Source organism: Sorex fumeus, unplaced genomic scaffold (assembly GCF_029834395.1).
Source record: "Sorex fumeus unplaced genomic scaffold, SorFum_2.1 ptg000051l, whole genome shotgun sequence".
NCBI lineage: Eukaryota > Metazoa > Chordata > Mammalia > Eulipotyphla > Soricidae > Sorex > Sorex fumeus.
Genome location: NW_026606108.1, coordinates 6,110,545 through 6,124,264, shown reverse-complemented (window position 1 = coordinate 6,124,264; position 13,720 = coordinate 6,110,545). Strand labels below are relative to the sequence as shown.

General features: G+C 54.2%; 1 protein-coding gene across 1 annotated transcript in view; it reads right to left on the bottom strand.

Annotated features, from left to right (window-relative positions):
- The window catches only part of TTC23 (tetratricopeptide repeat domain 23), a 38,982-nt gene that overhangs the window by 20,922 nt on the left and 4,340 nt on the right, over positions 1-13,720 (bottom strand). Inside the window, exons 2-6 of the mRNA XM_056124645.1 lie at positions 11,360-11,565; positions 9,675-9,798; positions 8,288-8,438; positions 8,063-8,188; positions 5,763-5,940 (exon numbers count right to left, since the gene is read on the bottom strand). Of these exons, the coding sequence (XP_055980620.1) occupies positions 5,763-5,940; positions 8,063-8,188; positions 8,288-8,438; positions 9,675-9,798; positions 11,360-11,565 (785 nt within the window). The remainder of the gene's footprint in view (positions 1-5,762; positions 5,941-8,062; positions 8,189-8,287; positions 8,439-9,674; positions 9,799-11,359; positions 11,566-13,720) is intronic.

Sequence of the window (13,720 nt, the reverse complement as noted above, 5' to 3'; positions counted from 1 at the left end):
CAGCAATGCTGGGAAGACCCCCCAAAAGGAGAGGAAGCTCGAATGGATCGCTCAGACCTTCTCTGTGAGCCACCTTTGGGCCGGGGAGACAGGAAGCAGAAATGCTCCACAGCTGCACAGCGGACCCAGGATGGAGTCTGGCCCTAGCACAGAATCTTCATGACCTCAACATATTTTTTTTTCTGTGTAAGATGCTAATATAAGCACAACATTTATTATTCATAATGCACTTCGGAAACTCAATCCCTGATCTAATTTATTACTTGACATTCATGAAGCTTCTGAAAAAAAAAAACATATGCTGGCTGGGATGGGGGTGTGTTTGCAGCAGAAGGACAGTGGAGAAAGGAAGGAAGGGGCTCATTTAAAATGTGCACGATTAGCGTTTCTTGGGCTTGGGAGACTGCAGCCGTGGGGGTTTAATTCATCTTCATTTCTGCAAGCTTCTGGAATGCCAGCTACTGGGCCAACACCAGGAACACACACACACACTCACACTCACACTCACATAAATGCACAGGCACACACACATACACACTCACACAACCACACTCGCAGTCACACGTGCGCATACATACACACATGCATACACACACTCACACATGCACACATTCAAATGAGCATACACACGCGCACATACAAATACACATATGCACACACACATGCACAGACATACAAACATACACACGCATGCATGCATTCACACAAGCACACTCACACATGCGCATATATAACATGCACACACATACACTCACACACATGCACACACGTACACATACTCACATTCACATACACATGCACACATATGCATACACACAAATGTACACACACACGCACACACACAAGCACACTCACAGTAACATGTGCACACACATACAACTGCACATATGCATAGATTCACACAAGTACACATTCACATGCACATACACACATGCACACATGCAACACACATATAAACATGCATACATATGCATAGATACTCACACATTCACACATACACACATATACACATGCACATACACGTTCACATACACACATACACACATACATATATGTGCACACGTGCACTCATACACACAGATATGCAGGGGCCTCACTTTTACAGGGGCTCACACATGTGCTCTGGCACGCACAAGAACCCAAGGACACAAGGCCCTGCCCCCACAGGGCCCTCGAATGCTGCTGGGGCCAGCTGTGGTGTCCCCCAAGCACCACCAGGCTGGCCCTAGTGGCTCCCAGCACCACCAGGTCTTGGGGTTGAGTTGGCTGAGCACGGCTGGATCTGTCCCCCCGTGGAGGCTATGTGCAGGCAGATCCACACCCTCGATCTTGGGCCCACTCAGTGGAGATGCGGTGGTGCTCAGACCCAGTGGGGGTGGAGATGGCATGAGGACCCTGAGTCCTGGCCCCTGAGCTCTTCCGGGTCAAACTCCGTCCCACTCCAGGCTGAACCCCAGGACCCGTACCCCCTTGGGGACCCCTTTGGGGACCCCCTTGGCATGAGCTGGCACCTTGGCTCAAAGACGCCTGTGGTGCTGTGGACCCCCCTCCCCTTCCCCAGCAGCCTGGCCCTTGGGTCTGGCTGACACCAGGGCTGTGCTTGAGAGGGTGAAGGGTGGGGACCACCAGCACAACCCGATGGTAGAGGACCCCGTGGACTGTGGTTTATCCCTACACGGGGCCCCCACAGCCTCTCATGGCGTCCAGCCCACAAAGCCCCTTTCCTCTGACGGTGCTCTGCAGGATTCTGAGACTAGGGCTGGTCTCCCTGAAGCTGGGGTAGAGAAGGAGGGACTGAAGCCTGCCCATGAGAGACCACCCTGCAGGCTGAGAAGCGGGGCAGGAGTACAGTGGGAGTCTCCTAGGGCCCTGCGTCCCGGGGAGGGGCGGGTCAGAGTGGGAGCTCTGGAGTGGGGCTGCCTGCTGAGACTATAAATACTCCTGGGGCGGCTGTGGCTCAGAGTCACCCCAGTTAATGGGGTCACAGAGGCCTGCTGGCCGGAAGCGCAGGCTTCCCGGGGCCCGAGTGATAGGACAGCGGGGAGGGCGCTGCACACTGGGTTCTGTCCTGGGCACCCCAGAGCGTTCCCGAGCACTGCCAGGAGTGATTCCTGAGTGAAGGGCCGGGAGTAACTCCTGAGCATCACCAGGTGTGACCCCCAGTCCAAAACAAATCAAAGTATGGACTTCCCGGGGTCCAGTCCTTGCCTGCACCCTCCCACCAGGGGGATGGACAGCCAGCCCCCCACAGCTGGCCGACCCCCTCCTTGGTCTATTCACCAGGATCCTTGATTCTAGGAAGGGGGATTCACACCATTTCTAGTGCCGCGAGCAGATTGAGAGCCCATCAGCTCAGATCACTGGTGAAACAGGCTAAAAACGTTCATCCTTGGCGCCAAAGACATAGGGCAGGGTGCGAAGGCACTTGCCTGGCATGTGGTTGACCCAGCGCTGGTCCCCAGATTCACAGGGTCCCCGAGCTCCACGGGGAACAAACCCTGAGCCCAGAGCCCCAAGCCCCAACTTCTCACCCCAAAAAGAGTTCTCTCTCTTGTCCAGGATTTATAAGAACTCTCTCTATATTATCTGTCCTCGGCTTTTGTGTTTTGCTCTCCCGATATGTTTGGCATCGAGAGCCTTTGCCTTCCCATGTCGGCAGACCCCTCCATCATCCTGGCTCTCTCTTCCTTTTCCTCATGATTTGTCCCCACACAGGCCCAGCACTCGCTGGCAGTGGGAACAGGTCCGACTCCTGTCAGTGCTGGAGGCTCCCGGGGGGAAGGCAGGGCATTGGGAATCTTTCTGTGTAAGCCTGATTTATTTTTCAAAAATAAACAATATTATCATTTATATTTTTCTAAAAAGGGGGCCAGAACATTGGTACAGTGGGTGGATGTTTGCCTTGCGCGCGGCCAACCCAGATTTGATTCCCGGCATTCACTAGGGTCCCCTGAGCACTGAGTGATTCCTGAGCACAGAGCGAGGAGTACATCCTGAGCACTGCTAGGTGTGGCCTCCAAATAAAAACAAAACAAACAAAAAAGTTGTCACCAAAAAGGAGCAGGTAGCACCTGGCTTATGTCATTTCTGGAAAATGTTTCTAAGGCAGAAGACGGTCATTTACATTTGGGATCCATTTAAATTTTGAACCCAGGGCAATGGTCTGGCCCTCAGGACCCAGAGTTTATCTGCACTGTAGCACTGTCCTCCCGTTGTTCATCGATTTGCTCGAGCGGGCCCAGTAACGTCTCCATTGTGAGACTTGTTGTTACTGTGTTTGGCATATTGAATACATCACAGGTAGCTTGTCAGGCTTTGCCGTGCGGGCGAGATACTCTCGGTAGCTTGCCAGGCTCTTCGAGAGGGGCGGAAGAATCGAACCCGGCTTGACCGGTACACAAGCAAATGAAACAAACCAGCTTCCAGGTGGTGATGACCAGGGCGTGGGCAGTGCAGCCTGTGCCACAAAGGTCTGAGCCAGGGTGTGGTCAACCAGAGCCGACACCCCAGCTAGATGCTGGACAAGCCCCCTCGGTTATTTCACTACACTTTCGGGGGACCCCTGCAGAGCAGAGCTCTGCCCTAGTAGGAAGGGTCTGTAACTTGAGGGGTGACCTCCAAGCACAGTGGTATATATCCAGAGCCCTTGGAAGTCCCTCCCATGCCCCCAAGCCGCCATCTTCCTCCCCCTCAAACACTCCAGTGCTTGGTAATGAGGCCTGTAATTTTCCTTGTGGAGAGGAAAATAAGGTCTGTTGGGGTATGTGGGGGGGTTGGCTTTCACACCCCCTTTCATGGGGTCCCGGGCGCCTCTGTGCTTCGTTGCCTTTGCTCCATTTTTCCATCTTAATGGGTTAGTTCCGAAAATATTCCAGAATGTTTCCTATGAGCCACAGAAAAGAATAGACCTTTTCTTTCTGGGCCTTTCTCTCACTCCAAAGGAATGACGGGTGCGAGCCGCAGGGAGGGAAGCACAGAGTGCCCCTTTCTTCCTGGGGCCCTGCAGGCCTGGCTCCCCCGAGAGCTGGGTCTTAGGTACAGGGGCTCGGGCAAAGGAGGGTTCTGCTCAGTCCTTCCTCAAGCACGAGGAGAGTTCTGGGATGCAGAGGTCTGTCTGTCTTCTGTACCCGGAGTTCTTTGGTTGTTATCATTTTGATTTTTGGGCCACACCCAGCAATGCTAAGGGGTTCCTCCTGGCTCTGCACTCAGGAATCACTCCTGGTGGTGCTCAGGGGACCCTGTTGGATGCCGAGGATTGAGCCCCGGTTGGCCATGTGCAAGGCAAGTGCACTCCCTGCCGTGCTTCTGCTCTGAGTCCTGTTTTGTCCTGTGGAGAGGTTTGATGACTTGCCAACAGGGAAGGCTGAACTCTGACCTGGGTTTCTGATTTAAAAGGAACTCTGTGCTTAAGGGGTTATCTTCTTTGTTTGGCTTGGGACCACATCTGACTGGGTGTCAGTTTTCCTCCTGGCTCTGTGCTCAGGAGGCTGCTCTGGAACTCTCTGTGATACCCAGGATAGAACCTGGGTCAGCTGCATGCAAAGAAAGTGCCTTACTTTCTGTATCAACTCTCCTAGCCCCTATTTAAATACTTTTATTTTTTTTCCCCAGTTTTTTGGCCAGACCCAGCGGTGCTCAGGGGACCATCTTGGGTGCCAAAGATTGAACCTGGGTCTGCTATGTACAAGACCTTTATTTATTTATTTATTTATTTTGCTTTTCGGGTCACACCTGGCGATGCTCGGGGGTTACTGCTGGCTTTGCACTCAGGAATCACTCCTGGCAGTGCTCAGGGGACCATATGGAATGCTGGGAATCGAACCCAGGTCAGCCGCATGCAAGGCAAACACCCTACCCGCTGTGCTATCATTCCAGCCCCCATGACCTTTTAAAAAAACACCCTCCTCACTATGCTAATTGCTCCTGCCTCTAGGTACCTATTAATTGTTGAGAGTACATAAGAAATGGAACCCGGGAGCTGGGACTATGGTACAGTGGGAAGGGCACTTGCCCTGCATGTGGCTGGCCCAGGTTCAATCCCCAGCACCCCAAAGAGTCCCCTAAATCTGAGTGCAGATTGCTGAATGCAGTGCCAGGAGTGAGTACTGAGCACCACCGGGTGTAGCCCATTCGTATCTTGCAGCCAAACAAAGAGCTGAGGGCTCAAAGAGACATTTCTCCGGAGAAGATAAACAGATGGAAAACAAGTTTATATCAAGGAGCAGAACATCGCTCGGCACCAGGAAAATTCAAATCAAAACCTAACAGACACCGGGGCTGGAGAGATAGCACAGCGGGGAGGGCGTTTGCCTTGCACGCAGCCAACATGGCTGACTCAGGTTCGATTCCCAGCATCCCATATGGTCCCCCGAGCACCGCCAAGAGTAATTCCTGAGTGCATGAGCCAGGAGTAATCCCTGAGCATCGCAAGGTGTGACCCAAAAAGAAAAAAAAAAAAAACCTAACAGACAACGCTTGACACTCACTCAATGGTTTCTAAAAACAAAAGCAGGTTTGGGGATGGAGTGAGGGAGCAGAGTGGTCTGCGCTGGAAGATGCAGAGGGGACAGTTTTGGACATCGGGTGGCAGTTCCCCCTTCCCCCACAGGTCAAACATACTACAGCAGGCACATGCAGCAGATGCAGACACACTCGGGGACCCAGGGGCCTATGTAGCAGCGTGCCTGAAGTGCTCGGGTGTGGGGGGACCTGGGGGTGGGGGGCTGAGGCAGCCCCTGAGTGTTCGGGTGCGCACAGCTCACCTGCTGGAAGTGCTGCACAGCCGCCTCGTGCAGTCCTAGTGCTTGCTCAGCGCCCGCCAGCTCCCGCAGGATAGGGACGCACTCCAGGCTCTTCTCCCCTTTGCTGATCACCGCATGGTGCAAGGCTTTCTGGTAGCGAGCCAGAGCTTCTTTCGGCTTCTTCTGACCTTGGTAGATCCTTAAAAAGTAAAGAAAAGTACCAAGCCTGAACGACGGCCCCCCTGGCCGGCTCAGCGCTGCTTACGGACCCTTTTCTCAGCCTGTTTATCTTACACAGGGAGGGTGTGGGTCGCGCTGGCAGCCGGCAGTGCTCACAGGCAACTTCTGGCTCTGTATCCCCAGAGTGGCCCCAAGGTGTCCTCGGGGGACCCTATGAGTACTGGGAATCAGATCAGGTTATCAGCATGGGCCCTGGACCAACTCTTTTGCCCCAGACTGACTTGTCAACTAGCAAAGCCCATCTTTCTGCCAAGGCGCAGCAGGCCTGTGGGCACGAGGCTGGCCTATGGGATGACCGGGAGGCTCAGGGTCTCCTCTCAGTCAGTTAAGAGTAACAACAGTGCAGGGCCCAGTGTGTTTGGACAGCAAGCAGTTTGCCGGAGTGATACCTTAGCGCAGAGCCAGGAGCAACCCCTGAGCATTGTTGGATGGGGTCCCAAAACAAAAACAAGCAAAAAGAAGAACAACGGTGCCTGTGCCCTTCCTCCTTCCTCCCTCCCTCCTTCTCCCCTCTGCCTCCTTTCTCCCTTCCTCCCCGTCCCTACTTCCCTCCTCTTTCCCTCCCTTCCTTCTCCACACCCAACAGTGCTCAGGGCATAATCCTGGCTCTGTGCTCAGGTATCACTCCTGGCAGGGGACCCTATGGGATGCCGGGGATTGAATCCAGGCTGTTCAAAGCAAACGCCCTCCCCGCTGGACCTGGACCATTGCTTCGGCCCCCATTCTGAAAAAATAGTTAATTAACACGTGAAAGGGCCCCTAAAGTCAGGACTCAGGGCTGGCTCGGGGAGGGCAGGTGGCAGGGATGGCCCGCATAGCAAAGGAGGCAGGGAGCATGGATCAGCCCTGAGGAGAGAAGAAAGGGCCTGACCATAAAAGGCAAGCCAGTGAGAGTGGACACGCAGGGCAGGCAATCCTCCCTGGGGCCTGCCAGTTCTTCCCCCACCTCTGAGTCCTGTCTGCAGGAAAGTACAAGCCCAGAGTCTCAGGCAGAGCCCGGGGCGAGAAACCAGAGATGAGCAGGAAAAAAAATAAATAAATAAAAAATTTAAAAAAACCCTGGAACCTCGATCAGTTCCTAGGAATGGGAGACGCTGAGAGGAATCGGGGTGTCAGGAGGTAACAGTGTTCGAAACAGAGCAACGTATAAGGCATAAGGCGCTCCCCTCCAAAGTTAGGTGGCTGGCCAGGGCCCTGGGCGCTGCAATGCTTGTGGGGTGCCGCCCTGCTGCGCGCCAGGCGCGCCACCTGCTGGCCATGTGTGGCACCGCACACTAGGAAAGCCACAAGAAAGCTGCTGGCTTCTGGGGGCAGACGATCCATTTATTTGGTAGCAACGCCGTTCAACATGATATGCTAATAGCATTAGTCAGATCTTAGTGGCTACAACAAACACCAGATCGTGGGTCTCTGTTGTGCCCGTTTCCTGTTTGACCACGCGTGTTTCCCAGCTCAGGAAGTGGTGACGTGGGCACTGGGGAGAAGAGACAGGGTCCGGGCCATGCACCTGCATGCAGGAACTCCAGGTTCCAGCCCCTCCGTGGTCCAGTGCCCCAAGCACCACTGGGAGCAACCCTCAAGCCCGAAGCACTGTCGGGTTTTCAAGGGAGGCCCAGGTCAGCAGCCAGCATCAGCCAGCCACTTTGTGGGCGTCTGTGAGTTAGGGAGACACATATGCCCGAAGGCAGGGGTGGAGAGGGAGGGTGCAGGTGCCATGAGGAAGGGATTCAGTGGTGGGGAGGGAGGGTGCAGGGTGGGGAGAAAGGGTGCAGGGGTGGGGACAGGGGGCAGAAGTGGGGATTGGTTATGCCCGGTGTGGGGGGTTGCTCCCCATCTGCCGGGGGACCAGGCTGCCCTCCTGCTTCTGGGCAGTGGCCACAGAGAAGCACTGGATATGTTTGGTGGAGCAGTAGCTGTTTGGGAACAGGGGTCTTCTCAGGGGAGCCTCCCGTCATCACACAGATCTGAGGTGCCCCAAGAAATAACTCAGAGCCCTCTGTCTCTCAGGCACACACAGAACATGCCCCAGATTCACTGTCGCCCCATTCTGCCCACAGAGGGCCCATGGGGCCAGGACTCACTGGGCCGATGTCAGCTCGATGCGCCACTGTGTGTCCACCCACTCGTCCTTGGGGATGCAGCCACACTGCAGCAGCTTGTGGGACAGTCGCTCGGCCTTGCTCAGGTTCTCTGCCGCCTCCTTAACCCTGAGGCAGGTTCAGGAAACTGGGCATGGAGACTCTGAGTGGGGGAACCCCTCAATCCCCTGAGCAGAGCCGCCCCGTTGAGGCTTGGCCAAAGGATACTTCTGCAGGGCCAGCAGGACCTGGGCGGTGGTGAGGAAGAGCTCGATGGAGCATTTGAACACGTCAGTGCTGTCGGCACATGAGGCAGTCACGGAGCTGGTGAGGATGTCCTTGGCCTTTTCTGCATGTTGTTTTGCCTGCAGTGAGAGTCCTGCAGATGGATGGAGAGGGGGTCTGGGTGTCCATTTCCTTCCCTCTGGGCCAAGGAATCCTGTCCGTTACAGCCAGCGATGTGGCACCCAGAGCTGGGCTAGGCCCGCCTCAGGCTCGGCCGTCCAGCCCTGGAGGAAAAACATCGGTTGTGCCCAGCACCGGAGGACGCGAGAAACGACCTCGCCCTCGCCCTGGCCAGTATTCCCTGGATGCCTTGGTGGCCCAGACATGCACTGTATTCTAAATCATTACGGGGGACAAAAAGGGAAATGCCAGGGGAAGATCGCCTGCAACTCAGCCCTGGGTCTGCCGGCAGGGAAAGCTTAGCTGAAAAATCCTAGGTTTTGGTCTGGAGAGACCGGTGAGTGGGGAGAGACAGAGTCAGACAGCAAAGAGGCAGTTGAGCAGTGGGAAATGTCCAGTCTTTGCTGGAGACGGGCTCATTGCTCAAGTCCCACAGCTGTGCCAGCCCAGGGGTCCACTTGTTCCTGACTGGGGATAGGTTGTGCCCCTGGTCACCCCACAACACCTGCCCCCTCCACACAGACATGAACACAGCCCTTCTGAGAGCCCAGATCCACCCTGGGCCCTTGGTGCAAAGGCTTCAAAACCCCACACATTGATTCCCTGCTGTGGGGTGGGGTGGGAAGGGGGTCTCATAAAAACAAACCGGTGGGGTGGGGTTGCGACTGGAGTCCAGGACAGCAAGGAAGGGACTTGTTGCACACACCCAAATTGGGTTCAATCAGTGGCACTCCACAGGGTTCCCAGAGCCTGGCCAAGAGTGATACCTGAGCACAGAGCCAGGAGTAAGCCCTGAGCACTGCCAGACAAAATGAAATACCCCAAACAAAATAAAACCCAAATTTCTGAAGGGCTCAAAGCTTCCTGTCCTTGGTAGCATAGGAGGACAAGAATCCTCCTCACTGGGGCCGGAGTGACAGGACAGCGGGGAGGGAGTTTGCCTTGCACACGGCTGACCCAGGTTTGAGCCTCGGCATCCCATAGTGTTAATCCAGCCCGGCAGGAGGCAGCCTTTTGGAGGGTGTGGCCCAACCTCCCAATGAAAGAAAAAAAAAGAAAAAGTTTCTCCCTGACTCTGGGTGGGGTAGCATCGATGCCAGCTGGGAACCCCAGTTCTTTGCCAAGCAATCTTCCTGGCTTGCCTGTGTGAAGCGGAGACTCCCCCACACCAGAGCCTGCCGTGGGGTGAGGGAGCCGGGTGGGCACTCACCGCCCAGCTGCAGGTAGCCTTGCGCCAGGTTCACGTGCGCCTCCGCCAGCTTCCAGTGTGCGTCCCCGTAGCAGATCCTGGTGAGGGCCACGCAGCGCACCAATTCCCGGATGGCATGCTTATGCTGTGGGCACAGGGCTTGGGCTCAGAGGCGGCCCCCGCATCCGGTACCACAGTCCACTCAGAGCCTCCGGCAGAGTGCCTACCAGCCATGTGCCCAGTATGGTGCCCAGCACCAGGGTAAGTCAGGGCAAGACTCAGAGATGTGGGGGGAGATGCGGAGACGCGGACGAGAAAGGCACCAACTGAGATGGGCTGAAGACAGAGCAGGGACGGGGAGGGCGGGCGGCTGGGCATGCTCTGGGGTCCCAGGAGGCCGTCAGCGACATCCGCTGGACACAGAGACACAAGAGAGGAGAGTGGCTGATGCTGAGCCTTACAACACACCCCCAGTGCCACCAAAGCACTGCTGGAACCCTTCCTCCAGAGTGCAAGTTTGGACCCGGATCCTGGTAACTCTGGACTGCTTTCCCCCAGGGGACCAGGGGAGCAGAGGAAAGTGTGAGCTGACCTACATGACCTATGGGTGCTGAAAATGAAGATTGGGGCAGGCAGAGAGCACAGAGACGGCAGCAGGGACATGACCATGGTGAGGATGATGGGTCGGATATTTCTAGCCACGGCCTGAGATGAAAATCTCTTTGCTGTGAAAAAAACGCCAAGAAAGAAATGAGGAAAGCAGGCTGGGGCCTCAAGTCTCCACCTGGCAAGCAGCACAGGACAGAGAGTGGTTTCAGTCCCAGCAGATTCTGAGTAAGAGCTGCCGAGGGGCAGTTTCCAGGTGGATGGAGGCAGATAGGCCCAGCCGTGGCTTCTTCTATTACTTCCTAGTTCAGAGTTCATGTCAGTATGATATGGGCGGCACAGAGAAAAGATGGCAAAGAAACTCCTGAGCCAACTGCTCCAGGTTGGCTGCAGTATAGTAAAGGGGACATGAGCCACTGCCCCCAGTGCATTGTCCAAATCCAGCATAAGGAAACAAAACCTCACACTGACACCAGTCACCAGGAAATAGAGTGTGCTGGTCACCAGCCTTGAGGTAATAGATGGTTTGGCCTCCATTAACACACCCCAGTCTCCCACAGAGGAGCCTGAAGTGGCATTTGGAGAAAGGCATGCTGAAGCAGCAATGAGAGTTAAGTGGGCCTGAGCCAACCGGACTCATGTCCTCGGGGCTGGAGTCCGAATACTGTGCCAGGACCCCACCTTGACCAGCCAACACAGGTTAGCGAGTGTAGGAGGTCGGCAGGACTCACTGGGGCCCTCAGTCAGCAGGCCCAGAGCAGGGCAGGGAGCTCAGCGAGTCACCTGCCCTCCGCATCCAGACCCCCGGGTCTGGGATACCCGGACGCCCACCCTCTGCACCCAGATCCCCAGGCCCGGGATGCCCAGACACCCTCCCTCTATGCCCAGACCCTGGGCCCATGATGTCCAGACACCCACCCTCTGTGCCCAGATCCCTGGACCCAGGATGCCCGGACACCCACCCTCCATGGCCAGACCCCTGACCCGGGATGCCTGGACACCCACCCTCTGTGCTCAGACCCCGTGTCTGGATGCCTGGATGCCTGCCCACTGCGACCAGACCCCAGGCCCGGGATGCCCGGACACCTAGGCCTCTGCACCTCGTGACTGTCCAAGTAGAGCTTGGCTTTCTCGGTGCAGTGCTGGAGCTTCTCCCGAGGTGGCCGAAAGAGCTTGTCATGAGTCTGCAGCAGCCGGCCCTGAGTCTTCCTCCGAGGTGTGATGCTGACCGCAGCGACAACTTCATCGAGGTTCCTGGTCACGTGGAGCTCCGGGGATTCTTGCATGTTTTTATAGGCATTGTCCTCTGAATTTTTCCAATAAGAAAGTGAAGGTGTAAGTGATTCCAGACAGAAAAAGATCCAATTCCCCCAATGCTCTGGAACTAGAAACTCTTCTGCCCTGTGACCAGGACATCTCTTGCTACCAGGCGTAGCAATCTATATGGAGGCCCCAGAGGCTAGGATTGATTTCGCTGTAAACTCTCAGGATGCTTTCCAGTTCTAAAGAAAGTATCCTAGTTCCTTTAAATTATATGTATATGGGCTCTCACATCCAAAAGCAACCGGTGTTGGTGTGGATGTGGCGAGAAAGGGACTCTCCTTCACTGCTGGTGGGAATGCCAATTGGTTCAGCCCTTTTGGAAAACAGTATGAACAATCCTCAAAAAATTAGAATTTGAGCTCCCATTTGACCCAGCAATTCCACTCCTGGGAATATATCCCAGAGAGGCAAAATAGTATAGTCGAAGTGACATCTGCACTTGTTTGTTCATTGCAGCACTGTTTACAATAGCTAGAATCTGGAAAAAACCTGAGTGCCTGAGAACAGATGACTGGTTAAAGAAACTTTGGTACATCTACACAATGGAGTACTATACAGCTGTTAGAAAAGATGAAGTCATGAAATGCATATACAAGTGGTACTACATGAAAGTATGCTAAGCGAATTGAGTCAGAAAGAGAGGGACAGACAGAGAAAGATTTCATTCATCTGGGGAACATAAAGTAACAAAATAGGAGACTAACACCCAAGGATAGCCAAGATAAGTACCAGGAGGATTACTCCATGGCTTTGAGGCCAGCTGCACACGCTAGGGGAAAAGGCAGCTCAGATAGGGAAGGGAGCACCAAATAAAGGGTGTTGGGAGGTTTCTCTCACGATGGGAGATGGGTGATGAGAGTAGACTATAGACCGAACATGATTGCCACTCAATGTCTCTTTTGCAAACCATAGCACTCAAAAGGAAAGAGATAACAAAAGGGAATGCTCTGCCACAGAGGTAGGGTGGGATGGGGGGGATGGGATGTGGGAGGGATACTGGGATCAGTGGTGGTGGAGAATGGGCATTGGTGGAGGGATGGGTATTTGATCATTGTATAACTGAAACCCAAACACAAAAATTTGTAAGTCTACAGCTGTACCTCATGGTGTTTCACTAATAAAAAATTAAGGAAAAAAATTATATGTATGTGGGTTCGAGAGAGAGTACAGGGGTGAAGTGCTTGTCGGCACACAGCATGCCCCGTTTCAATCCCCGGCACCACAAAGTGTTCCCTAGCATTGCCAGGAGTGATTCCTGAACACAGAGCCAGGACTAAATAATGAGCACAACCTGGCATTCCAAATCTTGCCCCATCCCCAAGGGAAAAAATTATATTTATGCATATACATATATACCACACACACACACACACACACACACACACGAATTAAGATGAGCATAAACAACATTCAGAGCCCAAATTAAATCAGCAGAACACCAACTGAAATTGGGACAGGGAGCAGAAAGAATGCTGTCAAACTTCCTCTTTTGCCCAAGATGCCAAGATGCCAAGCAGATCTATATTCTTGGTCATTAATAGCCAAACCAAACAATTCGTAGACCCGTGAAGAAGCATGACATTAGGCAGCAAAACAGGAATTCTTGATAGATGGAAAAATGAAGCCAAAGAAGACCAATGGTAACCCTGGTTGATTGCTTTGAGGAAGGTGCCAGGACATAGAGCAGAGAGGGGACCAGAAATCACCCAGTGGGGTAATGCTCTGAATTGAGAATGAAGACAGGAGGGGCTGGGAGGCCAAGGAGCGCAAAGCTTACAGGAGGGATTACGGGGAAGGTTGGCTGCTCAGGGAAGGCCTGAGATAAACAGCAAAGGGGCCTTGGCAAGGCAGCGTGTGGGAATAGTCCTCAACAAAGGTGCAAGAAACCAGTCTGGTTTTGTTTGGGGGCCACACCTGGCGATGCTCAGGGCTTACTCCTGGCTCTGCAGTCAGGAATTACTTGTGATGGTGCTTGGGAGACCATCGGGGATGCTGCAGATAGAACCCAGGTTAGCTGTGTGCAAGGCCAGCGCCCACCCCACTATCCTGTCACTCTGGCTTTAGAAAGAACACTGGTTTCAAGTTAGAAATTCTACACCCAGGTGAAGATTTTGCTCTTCAGCTGCCAGGCTGCTTGG